General features: G+C 43.7%; 2 protein-coding genes across 6 annotated transcripts in view; one reads left to right on the top strand and one right to left on the bottom strand.

Moving 5' to 3' along the window:
* ABCC5 (ATP binding cassette subfamily C member 5) overlaps positions 1–17,419 on the bottom strand; it is a 171,412-nt gene that overhangs the window by 83,418 nt on the left and 70,575 nt on the right. The window contains exon 1 of one of the 5 annotated variants that reach the window (XM_036122455.2): positions 1,243–1,505. The exons of the other annotated variants lie outside the window; for them this stretch is intronic. The gene's annotated coding sequence lies outside the window, so the exon portion shown is untranslated. Of the gene's footprint in view, positions 1–1,242; positions 1,506–17,419 lie in introns of those variants that run through there. 5 annotated transcript variants of the gene reach the window in all.
* On the top strand, positions 13,099–17,151 carry LOC118554698 (5-hydroxytryptamine receptor 3C-like). Its single transcript, XM_078060549.1, is given in 9 exon segments — positions 13,099–13,119; positions 13,503–13,547; positions 14,184–14,293; positions 14,541–14,758; positions 15,175–15,299; positions 16,202–16,406; positions 16,586–16,675; positions 16,678–16,794; positions 16,922–17,151. Coding segments are annotated over 9 exon segments (1,161 nt in total).

Here is a 17,419-nt window from a genome sequence, read left to right as displayed (position 1 = left end):
CTTAAATGCTAACTTGCCCTGAAAAGGAAAGGTGTGTTTTGTTTTGTTTTGTTTTGTTTTGTTTTATGTTTGAGTCAGAGCTCTACAATGGCACTAGCAGAATAACCAAAGTGGGAGAACCCAAAGAAGTGCCCAGACTCAAAATCAATAGAGCTGAGGCCATTGGGTCAGCTGCCTTGTTTATCAGGGTTCTCCTTCCAGTGGTAAAGTGTAAACATTCTCCCTGCACAATGATGCAGAGGAAACTGCATGGGGGGGGGGGGGGGGGCTCCACAAGAACCGTAACTAGCCAGACTGGTGTCTCCAAATTGCCTTCATTACAACATTCCTTAGGTACCCAACTTCAGGAATGTCATTCAGGCCCTGCAGCGGCACAAGACCGAAGCGATTTGCCACCCTCCTGTAATGCACGTGTTGTGCCTCCCACCTCCCGCACCGTTCACTTAGGCGCCAGACCCCATAACCTACCCATCTCGCCCTTCAAACCCTTCTGAAACTTTGCCAATCATTCCCGTGCCCAGCTGCCTCCTGCCTCCCCACCGCTGTGCAGAAGCCAGATGACCGCCCCCCCCCCAACCCCGTGCAATAAGCACAAAGCAACATGCAGCTCTGTGGGGTGGTAGTGGAAAGGCACCGATGACAGCCAAGAGGTTTTTGGATTCCATTCCGGGCTCTGCCCTGGGTTTGCTGTGCGTACTTCTGTCATAAACCTCCATTTATCCATTTGCAAAAAAAAAAAACCACGAGAGGATGACTTCTAAGGTTGCTGGCCCCTCAGAGTCGCCGGTGTGCGGCTTGAGCGGGGCTCCCCCAGGCCGCCCTCCCCACAAGCATGAGGATGGGGGCTTCTCCCGGGCCAGCCTCGCCTGGGATGCCCTGACCCTAGGGCGTTCCCACGGCCAGTTCGGGCCTGAGGAGGCCACGGCGACCCACACCCACGGGCCGCGGGCGCAGCACCCCCTGGTGGCCGCAGCCGGGAATGTAGCCAGCACTCCCGACCACTCATCCCACCCTACCTGCCTTCCGACGCCGGGACCTCACCTCGAGCCCTCCGGGGTTGCGTCCCGAGGAGGGGGCGGTGGGAGACTAGAAGGAGCCCAGGCTGCGTTTATCAGGTCTCCGGTTTCCCCCGAACTGCTCTTATCCCCGATCCGAGCCCGCCACCCCCGGAGGGAACACACAGGGGTGACCCCCGTGACAACCAAGGGAGAGGGAAGGGGTGCCGCGGTAGCAGTTACCTACCTGTGCCCCGGCTCCAGGGCGGCCGCACCGGCCACTCGACCACGCTCCCGAGCATCAGCCCCGGAGCAAAACAAGCCTTTATAGCGACATTGGCCGCCAGACTGCGCAGGCGTGCTGCACAAAGACTCCCCAAGACTGAAGGGAATTGTAGTCCCCCTTCCAGGAGCCCGAGGCTCGACACACGGCAAAGGACTCTATTTCCCAGAAGCGCCGCAGAAGCCCTGGAGGAGGTGTAGGCTGCTCCTCCTTTCCACCGCGCTCCTGGCTCTGCACCATCCTTCTCAGAGCCTCTGCGAGCCTGTCTGGAATCTTCTCTGAGGCCGTGTGCCCCAGTGGGTGGCCGGGAGGGTTGACAGTAGCTCTGTGTGGGCGGGCAGCTCGGTGTTTGTAGGCGGGGCGGACGCGACGGTGTGCGGCCGTTTCTGCACCAGAAAACCCCATGAAGGTCATCAGCGATCAACCAGCCCCAAATCTTATCTTTTATGGTACTTACCATTTTAACGATTGTTTGCTCAGGATTCGACCCTGCATTCTGCACTATCACCTTTCTCACATTTATCCCATTGCCCTTCACATAATCTTGTGCTACCTGGTTTCTAGATAATAATACGCGAGGATCTCCGTTTCTAGAGTAACAAGAGCCTTAGATACGGTGTGCCAACTCCTTTTGGAAATCAAACTGAGGTTCCCAAAGAGACTGATCATAGTATTTCTCTTTGTGTTTCATCTGTACCTTCAACAGGATCATAACATCACTACTCTGTGCTGAGTGCCTACCTACTCTGTGGTGCTTTACGTGAAATTCTTGTTTCTTTTAATCTCGGTAACAACACTATGTGTAGGTATATATTTTCCATTTCAGAGATTAAAAAAAAAAAAAAGTAAAGTGACTTGTCCATTTCTATACAACTAGCTAGAGTGGACACTAAGGCATCATAAAGCTGAATTAATTAACACGGTGTTCCTACCTAAGGATGGATTAATACCCCAATGCAACAGAACAAAGAGGCTAGAAACAGACTCATACATATATGTAAACATGAACTGGCCAGGAAAACATTACAGATCAATAGGGAAAGGAAGAAGGTTGGGTAAATAGTGCTGGCACAGTTGGTTATCTGTATTTTTAAAAACTCAGGGAATTACTACATCAGCCCACACAGAAAAATTAATTTCAGGTAGATCAAAGGCCTACCTGTGAAAGGGAAAACTTTAAAATGTTTAGAAGAAAATGTGAAATATCTTTATGAATTTGGGAGTAGAGAAGAACTTCCAAAACAAGTTGCAAAAACAAATAATAAAGGAAAGATTGATACATTTTTACTACATTAAAATTTAAACTTCTGTACAAGAATCATAAAGTGAAAAGTGAAACCACAAGTTATAACTGACAAAGTTTCTTGATACAAAATACACAAATAATTTCTACAACTCAATAAGAAATGGCAAATAACCCAGTACAAAAATAGGCAAATGATATGAACAGATAGTTCACATACAGTAAAGGAGACCTGGGCAGCCATTCAAACATGAAAAGACACCCAGTCAGGAAAATAATCAGGGAAATTACAGTTAAAATAGCAATGAGATACTATTTTATGCCCATCTCATGGGAAAACGTAAACACCTGACAACATCAACTGTTTTCAAGGATCTGGAAAACCAGGATATTTCACACATTGCTGGCAGAGTGAGTTATCAATCGATAGAACTACATTAAAGAGCAATTTGGCCATATTTAGTAGATTGGAAATGGGCTAGAGGGTTGTATTGTTAGACCCCTAGCAGACCCCTAAAATGTAGTGGGTTGAAGTCAAGTTTATTTCTCTCATAAGTAAAAGTCTTAGATAAGTATACCAGATCAGTAGTGTAGTCCTGCTCCTTGCAGATGGTCAGAGACCCAGGGTGATGGTGGCTCTGTCAGGTTCAACATATAGCTCCCAAAGTTGTTCTACTCATTGCCACCACCAGTCACCCAGGTGGAAGGAAGGAAAAAGAGAATATGGAGAAGTATGACTTGGTGTTGAGGCACCAGCAGGGAAGAAACATACCTCATTTCCATTCACAGTCTATCAGTGACAATTTAGTCATCTGGGCACATCTAAGTGAGAGGGAGACTGGGAAATGCAATCCTCAGCCAGGCAGCTATGAGCCATCTACAGTTCCATTACAATGGAAGAAGGAAAGAACAGATTTTAGTGGAAACTAATGGTTTCCAGCTCATATGCCTATCTTTCTCAGTGGAGGCTGCTGCAAGTAAATTAAGCCCTAAACAAAATGATCTAAGTGACTATTTTCTCAATTCTCCCAAGGATAACACATATCTAGTATCATTCTAGATGTCCAAGGGAGAAGTTAATTCATTCCACACAGTGAATACCTTAGGGCATCAGGGCTTAATGCTATTAGCGGAGAAAAGCTGCCCTAAAGGGCCGCGCGCACACACACACACACACACACACACACACACGGAGATATATTCATTGTGCATTGTTTGCAGTAGTGAAAATAATCTAAATTCCATTAACAAGAAAACAGATAACTAGTGGTATTCATACAACGAGATACTATATAGCAGTTAAAGAACATGGGCTATAATGTATCAGTATGTATAAGTCTCGAAAACAATGTTGAATCAAAATAAGTTACAGAAAGAAAATTGTATAGCCCCATTTGTATTAATTTTTTAAATATGTAAAAATGTGATCTGTTGTTTATGGATACACATATAAATACTTAAAAATATAAAACATACCTGGGCACGATCAACAACAATTTCAAGGGGTCATTGAAGGTATAGCTGGTGTTGGAAGTACAAGAATAAGATCAGAGAGGGATACACAAGGGGCTTCATTTGTTTCTGTAGTATTTTATTTCTTTTTATTTTTTTTTTTATTTATTTTTTTTTTGTTGTTGTTGTTTTTTATTTCTTTTTAAAATGACTTGTAGGGGCGCCTGGGTGGCTCAGTTGGTTAAGCGACTGCCTTCGGCTCAGGTCATGATCCTGGAGTCCCTGGATCGAGTCCCGCATCGGGCTCCCTGCTCGGCAGGGAGTCTGCTTCTCCCTCTGACCCTCCCCCCTCTCATGTGCTCTCTCTCATTCTCTCTCTCTCAAATAAATAAATAAAATCTTTAAAAAAAAAATAAATAAATAAAATGACTTGTAAATGTTAAAGTTTCACAAAGCTTGGAGTGGGTACACAGGTCCTTCTAATATCATTTGTTGTACTTTTTGGTAGTCTTTAAGAATTTCACAATAAAAGTGTTTAATATCATAGAAACAAACCATTTCTTCCCTCACTGGGGATATGTGCCATTGAACAGAGGAATCTTGCAGATACCTGTATCTATGTTTGTATCTACTGTTGAGAATTCCTGAAACACCTCTGGCCATCTGGTTGGATAGGAAAAACTTTTCCTCAGCACACCTCAAGCCACCTTGCCAAGGAATACTAGTACTTCCAACCATGCCTCAAACACTATAGAACCAAAAGCTGCATACCTGATACCTTCATATCAAATAAAAAGCTTCTGAACTCTCCCTGAAATACTTCACATATATTGATTATAGGTTAAAAAAAAAGAAGAAGAAGAAGAACAGATGAGCATTATGAAGCCCTTGCTCCAGGCCTCAATGCACTATGATACTGTCTGCCACCGATAGCCTGAGCCAAAGACTTAACTTACACGTATTTGTAAGTACAATAAGACTTATACTTATTTACATGATATTGATTGCAAAGCATCCCCTCCTTAAAATGTGTTTGTGTTGTGAAATGTCTTGGGGGGTGATATTCTCCAACCCTCAGGCAAGGGGCTAGAGTGGAGAATCTATGTAAATCCAGACTTGTACATGTTTTAAAATAATATTTATGTCATGTAACATATTAAAAATACTCATTCATTCAATATTCCATGGAGATACAGTGGAGCTAAAGCAGACAAGTTTCCTGCCATCATGGGGCTTAGAGTTCCAAGCCAGCACTAATCCAAATTTAAATTATAACTGTGGCAGGTGCTAGAGAAGGAAGGTGTGAGTTGCATCTGAAGGATAGCAGGAGTTAGTGAGGTGAAGACGGTGGAGGTGGGCGGAGCAAAGAGCACCCCATGCAGAAGAAACAACAAAAACCAAGTGGTAGGAGAAGGAAAGGAACATCTCCAAAGGCCTTATAGACCATGTTACAGGTCTTAGAGGAAGAGCAAAAGGCAACCATTGCAAGGTTTTAAAAAGGTGAGTGGGTTTAGGGTTGAGAAATCAAATTTGCATTTTGAAAACTGCACAGTGGCTGGCAGACTGGAGAAAGAATTAGAGGCAGCTAGAATGAAAAGAGTCTAGCTAGGTGTGTCTATTGTCATCCAGTGAAGAGATGATGGTGGTTTGGATTAGAATTGTGGTAGAAAAGATGGAGAGACGTGAGTGGGCTCAAAGGAAATTTAAGAGGTGGGGCGCCTGGGTGGCTCAGTCAGTTAAGTGGCTGCCTTCGGCTCCAGTCATGATCTCACAGTCCTGGGATCAAGTCTCGTTTCGAGCTCCCTGCTCAGCGGGGAGTCTGCTTCTCCCTCTGTCCCCCTCCCCCATCCCCTCCCCCGCCCCATTCGTTCATTCTCTCTCTCTTTTTTTTTTTAAGATTTTATTTATTTATGTGCCAGAGAGAGAGCGCGCAAGAGAGCTTGAGAATAAAAGCAGGGGGAGCACCAGACAGAAGGAGAAGCAGGCTCCCCGCTGAACAAGGGCCCCATGCGGGACTCGATCCCAGGACCCTGGGATCATGACCTGAGCCGAAGGCAGACACTTAACCGACTGAGCCACCCAGGCGTCCCATCATTCTCTCTCTCTTTCTCAAATAAATAAATAAAATCTTTTTTTTTTTTCAAAGAAATTTAAGAGGTAAAATCAGCAGATCTTGTTGATGGATGACATAAAGTGCTTTGAGAAAGAGAGGTGTCAAGGGTAACACCTAGTTTTCTGGGTGCGAACCTGGATAGATGGTGGTACCATTGCTCACTGACAGAAGTGTTCTACTGTGGTAGCCTCTGATAGCCTCCTCTACCCAGGTTACCAGGACCTAATGTCAAATGGTAATGATCACCTCACATCTGCTGGGGCACTCACGTCGGATTCTCCTGCCTTTTGAAGACAAAATTTTACTTTTGCAGATCAACTTCACAATGGAAGTCATTGTAATGAAATAAGCTTTTTTTTAAGTTAGCAAATAAACTGAATCTTTTATTTGACATCACAGAAACAACAGTGTGAGAGAATGATGAACCTCTCTAATGGTCTCGGGCAACCTAGAAAAGAGAAGACTTAATATGTCAACAGTGCCAAAATGGGTGCAGCCACTATGGAAAACAGTATGGAGTTCCCTCAAAAAATTAAAAATAAAATTATCATATGATTCATTAATTCCACTACTGGGTATTTACCCAAAGAAAATGAAAACACCAATTTGAAAAAGATACATGCACCCCTATGTTTATTGCAGCATTATTTACAATAACTAAGACATGGAAACAACCCAAGTGTCCATCCATAGGTGAATGCATAGAGAAGATTATATATAACATATATATGTATATAATGGAATATTACTCAGTCATAAAAAGACTGAAATCTTGCCATCTACAACAACGTGGATGGATCTAGAGGGTATAATACTAAATGAAATAAGTCAATCAGAGAAAGCCACATACCATATGATTTCATTCGTATATGGAATTTAAGAAACAAAACAAATGAACAGGGGAAAAAAGAGACCAATAAAAAAACAGACTCTTAAATATGGATAACAAACTGGTGGTTGGGGGGGGAGGGAATGAAATAGGTCAAGGGGATTAAGAGTGCACTTATCATGATGAGCACTGAGTAACATACAGAATTGTTGACTCACTATATTGTACACCTGAAACTAATATAACACTGTATGTTAATTATACTGGAATTTAAAATTTTTTTTAAATAAATCAGAAAAAAAAGATGTCAACAATGCCAAATGAAAGCCAAATGACATCTTTGCATGTTATATAGACAAAAGTTTCACAGTATTTTCAACAGAGAACTACAGTGGGTGAAAGGGTTCACCGCAGTATAGGCACGTTATGATAAGTCATATCACATAGTCACTTTACGAAGGAAAGAATTACACACTTCCCACCTTCATAGTAATAATGTCCCAGGTTCATTAGCAGAAAGGGTAGTAGTTAGAAAGAAATGAAGACCTGCTTTAAAAAATTTTTTTAAGTATTGTTATATTGAGAAGCACTATCAAATTGGCCCAACAAAATAACAGGTGTTCAAAATTAGCTCCTTGGGATGCCTGGATGGCTCAGTCGGTTAAGCGTCTGCCTTCTGCTTGGGTCAGGATCCCAGGGTCCTGGAATCGAGTCCCGCATCGGGATCCTTGCTCATCAGGGAGCCTGCTTCTCCCTCTGCCTGCCGCTCCCCCTGTTTGTTCACACACACTCTCTCTCTTTCTCTCTCCCTCTCTCTCTGACAAATAAATAAATAAAATCTTTTTAAAAAATTAGCTCCTTGTTAAAAAGAGAGGGAAATGGATGGCAATTATCTAATTTTAACAAAACAATATTATCCACCACATTAAATTAGTGTTGTGTTGATTCTACAGTCTTGTATGTGCATCATTTGTAAATTTATTCTGATTTTATAGTAGTATAAGAGCTGAGAGTATAAGGACTTTATATGTGGTTTTATGAATATACATACTTAAGTGTTATTACAAATAATTCAAGTCAACATCAGGGGCTTAGGAGTTTTGTTTCCCTTAAAGAGGCCTGAACCTTATTCAACTTCGGGAACCACTGAGTGATAGAATACAACCAAACTTCAGCTAGGTATACAAGGCCTTCCATGATCTGGCCCCACATCATATCACAGTTTCATTTCCTGTTACTTTCCTACTCAAATCTGAGCTCCTCATAACACTGTAATTTCCATGTTTTTACTTTAGCTGTTCTCTCCACCGGGAACAACCACCTAAATCGCCTCAGCTAAAATAAGCATCATAGCCCATAGACAGGCCTTGGGATTTTAATCCTCCCAGAATGACAACTACTGGTTACTTACTCAACTGGATAAAATGATGCTATATCTGACATCTCTCCTGGTAAGATGTACATGGGCGATTCTCCCACATTACTGAGACGTATGGATGGGCACCTGTCAGGTCACAAAGTGGGAAGCAACAGTGTCCCACTAAACCAGAGAAGCCAAACCAAAAGTGCAGCCAAGATGGAGCCTTCTTTCTAAAACAGGCCTTCACAGGCTGGAAGAGTGGTCACTCCCAGTCACTCCCCAAAACTTCTCAAGTGTTCTTTATAAATGTGGGCTTCTGGTGAGAAAAGATAAACCACTTCAGTCTATGTTTGTTATAACCTTTTTGGCGTGAATATCTGTTCAGGAAAATTAGAAATCTATGCAGGCTGTATTTATTTTTCACTCAAAGTAATTCATTTATTGAATACCATGAGGAAAAAATATGTACTCTTTTTTTTTTTTTTTAAAGATTTTATTTACTTATTTGACAGAGAGAGACACAGCAAGAGAGGGAACACAAGTAAGGGGAGTGGGAGAGGGAGAAGCAGGCTTCCCGGGGAGTGGGGAGCCCAATGCGGGGCTCGATCCCAGGACCCTGGGATCATGACCTGAGCTGAAGGCAGACACTTAACGACTGAGCCACCCAGGCGCCCCAAAAAATATGTACTCTTAAAACACAAATTATATACTGGATTGATTATAAGACCACCAATGAGAAAAACCAACATTGCTTTTCAACTACTAAAACATTACTGTCTGAGCATATTTGAGAAGTAATAATACCAAAACATGTTTGTAAACTCTCATCCTAAAATTAGATCTAGGTGAATGACATGTGGTCTACAGCTGGTAGGTCATTGATCTAAAGGAAAAGAAAAAAAAAAAAGATTGTTCCTCAAGCCAGTTTATATGGCTCATGGATTCAGAAACAGCTTGAAATTTAATCTATTTTACTTTCTATTTGCTTGTAGGTTTTTAGAGTTCTAATCAAATTTCAGGTTTTAGAATACTTATCTAAAAAAAAATACTTATCTGATTTATTTTTTAATTTCTTGGTTTATTTATACATATGATGTTTGCATTCTATATCCCATCTGTAGAATCTTCAAGTTGTTTTTTCTTCTACATTTATTCTACTTACCTAAAGCAGTGTTTCCCCAAAATAATAGATGAAGTGTTAGTCCTGCAAGATATTCTGAGAAAAAGAAATTCCCGAAGTCAACTAAGTCTGGGAAATTGTATAAGTGATATTCAAGTCGCATGAACATTTTAGCTAAATACTCTGAGAAATCCTGAAATAATAAAACCTATTTAGCTTCCTTTAATTCAGTATTTCCCAGAGTTATTTGAACTTGAAGTAACAAAAATAATTTTTTAGAAATGCATTCAACATCCTGTAGAACCAGTGTTCTGCAGAAAATGCTTGGAGAAATGCTGATCTAAAGTCACCTTAACCTTCCCAGAGGTTAAGATTCTCAAATGATGTAGAAGGCTGCTGGAGAGAGTGAGGGATGACCCTTATGGTAACCGAAAGCAGAGCGAGGCTGGGAGGAAAGACTGATGCTCACAGCAACGAGGGTTGCTGCAGTCAACGCAGACATTTTAAGCCCAGAAGATTCCATTCAGGCTGAAGCAACCTGAGCAATCTCGAGAGAGCCAGAGTAACAATAACAGCTACTATTATTGCCGTTTTTACTTTTATTTCTGCTTCAATTCAGTAATTACTTAGAATGGGAAAGGTACCACACAAACATTATCTCTAACCACATAAAACCCCAATATGAGAGATAAGGAAACCTTTGTTACTGCATTCTTCCAGCTCAGTCTGTAAAGTTTCTTCACTGAAGCAATTGTTCTCCCCTTGTCTAGATTTTATTTATTTGACACAGAGAGAGAGAGAGAGAGAGCACACAAGCAGGGAGAGCAGCAGAGAGAGAGGGAGAAGCAGGCTCTCTGCGAGCAGAGAGCCCAACGCAGGGCTCGATCCCAGGACCCTGGGATCACAACCTGAGCTGAAGACAGACACTAAACCGACTGAGCCACCCAGGCACCCCTTCAATTGCTCTCCCTTTGTTCTTGAAGCCACTCATTACCCTCTCTGGAGCCTTCCCTAATGCAACTAATTCTAGTATAGAACAAGTTAAACCCCACTGATGAGTTTGGTCTACTTAACCATACCATGTCTGGTTTCCACCATGAATCAAATAGTTGTACATGCTAGGGGTGCCTGGGTGGCTCAGTCAGTTGAGTGCCCAACTCTCAATTTTGGCTCAGGTCATGATCTCGGGGTCATGATCTCAGGGTCGTGAGATTGAGCCCTGTGTCCAGCTCTGCAGTCAGCACAGAACCTGCTTGAGATTCTCTTTTTCTCCCTCTTCCTCTGCCCCTCCCCCTGCTTGAGCAGCAATCAATCAGTAAATAAAATCTTTAAAAAAAAATAGTTGTACATGCTAAATCTGACGAGACCTGTGATCACCTAGGCATGGCATGGTATTTTGAAATTACTTCCCAAAGGTCTTTTAAAATTATACAAGAAAATCAATCTTAACACTCAAAGGTAAACTCAAATGCCTAAAGAGACCAAGCAGGTAACATAAATAAGGGGAGCTGGTCAGGAATAATCAATAGTTGGTGACAGACTATGTTGATCTAGAGAGAATGTTCCATCCAAAGGGCATGACCATTAACTTTGGCAGATTGTTGTCAAGTGAAAACATGAGACCAGTATTGCTTGATCTTATTTTTTCAAATGAAGCCAGAAATACAGTTTTTGTATGAGATCTCCCAATTTTTAATATGCTGACCACTAATTTCTTATAAACATTAGCAGAGCTAAAACAACATTAATTTGCAAGCTGTTAGCTCATGTTCTCATAAGTCAACTTCTACTAAACCTCCCCTCTACCCCATTGATCACTCCCTCCAACCAGTAGACCTAAGTTGCTTTTGACACACTCAAAAAATCAAAAGCTTGCCAGTACTGAAGTCATATTTAAAACCTCAGAGTCAGAAGTTGATTATAAAAAGGAGGTCCCCAGCCCCCAGTTTTTTTGAAAGATGGTAGCAAGGTTAAAATAAGTGCATGTGCCCCTCGAAAGCTCTGGCAATTATTATGTGCCTTTTCTATGATGCATTATATGCCAGACTGACTCTAAGTATGAGGAGACCGTTAGCACTGCTCTAGTAACCAAATTTTTTTTCTTCCTCCTCTCCAAACTGATTTGTCAGATTACTTTTGGAGATGAGATTCAGACTCAGATAGGGCACAGGGTGGGGTAGTCCTCTGTGACCTTCTCTTGTCACCAGGGGTGCTTGTTAGAGAGGTGGCTAATGCCACCTGATACATGTTTATTCAAAGCTAGGGTTCGAGGTGTAGCTTGTGGTCTTTTAAGATCAGCATCATTACTAAGTCCCCAGAGATCCACATTATCTCAGAGAAGAGCCAAAGAGAAGAAGATGGGAAGAGGTGGGCTCCATGAGAATGGATGCTTCCTCTTCCTCATTCTCTATCTGCTGCTTCAAGGTAAGAAGGGGGACAAGAGCAAAAACAAGGCAAACGTATAGCTTCTGAGAAAAAGACAAGCCAGGCTAATTTTGCTATTCCCAGATAGTCAATTCTTGGATGTTCATTTTGGTAAAAATGAAAACTCAGGACACTGGCAGCTTTGTACCTCTTTGCAAGATCCTTGTCTCCCTGTGTTTCTCTTGATCTCTTCTCTTTCCGCATGTCTTTCTCTTTCCAGGCATATAACCTAACTGCATGTTTCTGAGTATCAACTAATGTTAAAAAGAAGACAATTTTTTCTCAGCTCTCTTGAAGTAAATTAAATGGAACAGAGAAAATGCTAAAGGGAAGAAGGTGATGAGAAGATCTGCCATGAGAAAGGGAAACATTTTCAGTAAAATTTTTTTCAATGTAGATTATTTTTCTCATTCATTATTGAAAATGAACAAGGAGGGTTAATACAAATCAGAGATAGATCTGAATAGACTACCAGAAGATGTTACCACACAATTCTATATCCTGCATCACAAGGTATGGCTAGAAAAGGGCTAGGTATAAGATGGATATCAAGGAACTCTCTTTAAGATAATCTCAGTGGTGAGAACCACTCTGGTTTAGAAGAGAACAATCACAGCACATAGTAGAGACACAGTAAATTCTTATTAACTTGAAAAACTGAGTTCCTTCCTTAAGGTCCCACATACCTCACACTCCTGACCTCATTGCCTTTATCATTAATTATCGTCTATGCTGTGTTAATATAGTGAGGAGGAGAACTGTGATTGTAAAAACTATCACTGACATCACCCAAGTGTATCAAGGACAGAAATGAGCAACGGAAGGACACTAAGTGAAGGTGAAAAGGTTTGTGGTGAGATTCAGGACACTGAAAAGTGGTGGTCAGGGCTGAGTTTGCCTACATGTTTGGACAAGTTTTGCATGGGGACAGAAACAATGGAATTGAGGATGGAGCCCTGACTCAGCTCGCCTCATCAACTTCCACCATTTGCCTACGAGCCCAGGCCACATTCCCTGGTTCAGGTAGGAGGAGCTCACATGCTTCTCCCATGGCCCCTGTTTTCTCTTTGTGCAGAAACACCAGCCAGTCCCCAGTCCTGGCACTCTTCTCACAGGGTCTCTGCTCTCTGCAGGAAGAGGAGACACATTCACCATCAATTGCTCAGGCTTTGACCGGTACGGGGTGGATCCTGCTGCCTTCCAAGCAGTGTTTGACAGAAAGGCCTTCCGTCCAGTCGTCAACTACAGCATCCCCACTCATGTCAACATCTCCTTCACTATGTCTGCCATTGTGGAAGTGGTAAGTCCTGACTCAACACCGTAATGGGCTAAGCAGGGGTAAGCAGTGGGTTCCCTGCTTGAATTTTGTAAAATGAAAATCTCATTCTTTGGGGTGGGAAGATATGACAAGGAATGCTTCATGAAGTGACATCATGGCAGGTAAAATCTGTCCCTTTATGGACTACTCCATAAGAAACATAATCCCAATGGACTTTCATACTTTTTATTTTCACTTGTATTTTCCTTGTACCCTGGATTCTTTGACTTATATTTTTCAGTGGTTTATGATTAAAAATCACCAATTGCCACATAGAACAGCCTTGAAAATGAGTAGGAGTTGGGTGGTGGCATTTGTCTTGACTTCATGGCGTCAATGATCCCAGATGAAAATTGTTTTTTCAGGATGCTCAGCTTCAACTGATGACATCTTTCCTGTGGCTGAACGTGGTATGATAGACTGTTTCCCCTTTACTGTGGTACTTCCCTTTTTCCACTCCTGGGCACGGATTACAATGGATAAAGCTGAGAATACTCACGAATTAGACAAATTGAAACAGAGCCAGACTAACAAAAACACAAAACTTCCTGATTATCCTTCCAGTTTTGGAGTGCAGAGACGGGGCACAGGGAGAAGGTAGCATAAACCAAGGTCATGGAAGATAATACTTAAGTGGCTGCATCCCAGGGACTCCAAAGCTAAGGTCAAGGTCTCCCTTGAGAGCATTGAGGGAGAAGTAGAAGAAAGACTTTGTTAATGACGTAGTGATAGCTGTCACCAGAGAGGGGGTAAAAGAATGAGGAATTGAGAGAAAAAAGAAATGTAGGGACGCCTGCATGGCTCAGTTGGTTAAGCAGCTGCCTTTGGCCCTGGTCATGATCCCAGGGTCCTGGGATCAAGTCCCACATCGGGCTCCTTGCTCAGCAGGGAGCCTGCTTCTCCCTCTCTCTCCCTTTGCTTGTGCTCTCTCTGTCAAATAAATAAAATCTTAAAAAAAAAAAAAGAAAGAAATGTAAAGTGCAGGAGACAGAGTATAACTAAAACTAGTTCCTACATCATTTGTCCCACACCATGGTTTCCTATAGATCTGGTACAATCCATTCATCAGGTGGAATCCAGAGGAATGTGGGGGCATCAGGAAGATCAGCATAGCAGCTGAGAATCTTTGGCTTCCAGATATCTTCATTGAAGAGTTGTGAGTATCAGGGCTGAAAAAAGCAAGAAGGAAACCCTATTTCCAAGGAAGGGAATGATATAACCAATAGGGGGCACATGAAGACTCAGTTTAGAAGGAGCAATGTCTGAATTGAACTTACAAAACCCCCAGAACATAGCTATAGGTGGAAGGGGGAAGTCAGATGAGTGGGGTTGGAGCACAGGAATGGTGTGACCTGAGAAAGAAAGACCCACACTATCCACCTTCCCATCCCTCTCACATACAGCATGGATGTGGATCAGACAGCTACAGGTCTCATGGCTTATGTCAACAGTGAAGGTCTCATCAAATATGATAAGCCAATGAAGCCAATGAAAAATATAAGTCAAAGAATCCAGGGTACAAGGAAAATACAAGTGAAAAGCATCTGTAACCTGGACATCTTCTATTTCCCCTTTGATGAACAGAACTGCACGCTCACCTTCAGCTCATTCATCTATACAGGTGAGTGAGGCTCTTTATAGTAGCTTATTGAGAGGCAGAGAAGGGGTGTTTTTTTTAAGACCTTTTTTTAAAAAGATATTTTATTTATTTGAGAGAGAGAAAGAGAATGAGAGCGAGCACAAGCAGGGTGAGGTGCACAGGGAGAAGCAGACTGCCTGCTGAGCAGGGAGCCTGATTCAGGGCTGGATCCCAGGACCCTGAGATCATGACCTGAGCTGAAGGCAGACACTTAACCAACTGGGCCACCCAGGCACCCCCAGAGAAAGGGTTTTGAGAAAGAAGAGGCCAGGAAGCTGGGAATAGTGAGGAGGGTCTCACTGAAAGGGGTGTGGAAGCTAAGTGGTAAAGAATTCAACAGTCTGGGAAAGGGGGTTGGGAGTATTTGGGAGGCTGAGTTGTCTGGGTCTCCTTTGCAGTGGAGAATGTAGTCCTGGGCATGGAGAAGAAAGCGCAGGAGATTTCGAACACATCAAAGAACCTCATTCGGAGCAAGGGGGAGTGGGTACTTTTGGGTATCCACCGGAGAATGATGAAGATGACTGTGGGCACCAACCAGTATGACCAAATCATTTTCTATGTGAGCTGGAGGGCCGTGGTTGTGATTGTGGTTGTGATGCATAGTTTATGTCCCCTACCAGAATGTAAGCCCTCCCACTAGAAAGTAAGCTCCATAAGGGTGGAGATTTTTATCACTTTTTTCACTGATAAATCTTCACTACCTGCCGGCAGAGAGCGGGAATCGTGCCCCATTCAAGATGACCCTTCCGCTGGGTTACAGTATCTGGAATGCAGTAAATATTGATTAAATAAATCCTCCCAGAGGGGGGAAAACAAAAGCTCCCACGGGAGTGACTCATAGTGAAAGTGAGCTTCCCAACCCCCATGACTATCAGAACTCTTCAGAAGGCAAGAATTTTTATGTTTATTTTTAAAAAGAAATGGTGGAAAAGTTATGAAACACTGTCTATGGGATATTATGCTTCCAAATCCTGGTGACCCCTAAATTATCTGCCACTGTCTTGCTTTCCCTCCCACTGGTCTTGAATGGCCACCAGCAAAGTCACTAGAGATTAGAGCTTGATGAGGAAAGCAAGCAGTAATACAAGGATAAAATGCACATGATACCTAAGAATTTGGTCCCACAGTCCTGCCAAGAGCCCTACATAGATAGGGCTAAAAATGGAAGTGGAGAAAGTTGACACCTTGGGACAGCAAGGAATGAGATACATGTCAGTGGTAAGCAGCATGGCAGAATCCAACCCTGGAAAGGCAGACTGTGGTGATTAAGATGACTTTGTTGGAAAGAGGGGATAGTGAAAGGGACTTGAGGTAATATTTCCTGCCTAGACAGTTTGGTCTGGGACATATCTCCACTCTTGATCTTAACCGGCTCAGCAGCCCCCCAGCCTATACCTCACTCGCTCCCCTCTCTCCTCCCCCCAGGTGGCCATCAGGCGTCGGCCCAGACTCTATGTCATAAACCTCCTGGTGCCCAGTGGTTTTCTGGTTGCCGTCGATGCCCTCAGCTTCTACCTGCCAGCAGAAAGCGGGAATCGTGCCCCGTTCAAGATGACCCTTCTGCTGGGTTACAATGTCTTCCTGCTTATGATGAATGACTTTCTCCCTGCGACTGGCACCCCCCTCATCAGTATGGCCCCTCCCTCCATCAGGAGAATAAAAGCAAGTTGGGGGGGTGGGGTGGGGACATGGACCAATGGAACCAGGTCAGAGTGAAAAGAAATCCTGGAAAGGGCCCTCCGGGAAAGGAGGAAACACAAAGTCCTGGGAGGTACCTCTGGCCCTCACGCAGACCCATCTTCCCTCTAGGTGTCTACTTTGCCCTGTGTCTGTCCCTGATGGTGGTCAGCCTGCTAGAGACCATCTTCATCACCTACCTGCTGCACCTGGCCACCACCCAGCTTTGCCTCGGTGGCTCCACCCTCTGCTCCTCTACTGGGCCAGCCCAAGGAAATGCTGCCCCACTGCACCCCAGAAGGGAAATAAGGGCCAGGGCCCCACCCCCACCCATCTGCCTGGTGAGGGTTCAGCACTGCGTACATTTCCTCTTCCCACACAGTCATTTCTCTGCTCCTGTCTCCTTCCCTGGCCCCCTCCCTCCCCAGGGGCACTTCATGGCCCATGGCTGAGTCTCTGTCTCTGTAGGTGTGAAGGAGCCCGTGGAGTTGGTGGGAAAGGTGTCAGGTCCCAGACAGGCAGAGTTAAATGGGAGCCCTGAGTCAACAAGGGCCCAGCAGGAAGAAGAGACTCAGAGGCAGCGCTTGGTCGACCTGTGGGTGAAGTTCAGCCACATGATGGACACCCTGCTCTTCCGCCTCTACCTGCTCTTCATGGCCACCTCCGTGGTCACCGTCATCATCCTCTGGAACACCTAGGCAAATGCCCACTGAAAGCTCCAGTCTGGAGCTTCTCTTGCCTCTAGAAACCAGTCAAGCTCCCATGTGTGTCCAAATCCCAGCCTCACAGCCCTGGCAACCAATTTGTTTTCGACTCAGTCCTTCCGTGCAGTGTCAGCCCAGACCTGGATGATTGCCTATGCCTCCCAGAGTTAGGGCCTTGCTCCTGCACGCCATCAGCCCCCTTCATTCCTCCCTTATGTGCTGCCTGCCTGGCTCCTCAGGATTCAAGTTCCTGGAATACTTT

The sequence above is a fragment of the Halichoerus grypus genome, chromosome 1 (genome assembly GCF_964656455.1).
Source record: "Halichoerus grypus chromosome 1, mHalGry1.hap1.1, whole genome shotgun sequence".
NCBI classification, from domain to species: Eukaryota; Metazoa; Chordata; class Mammalia; order Carnivora; family Phocidae; genus Halichoerus; species Halichoerus grypus.
This window is presented reverse-complemented; position numbering and strand designations above follow the sequence as displayed.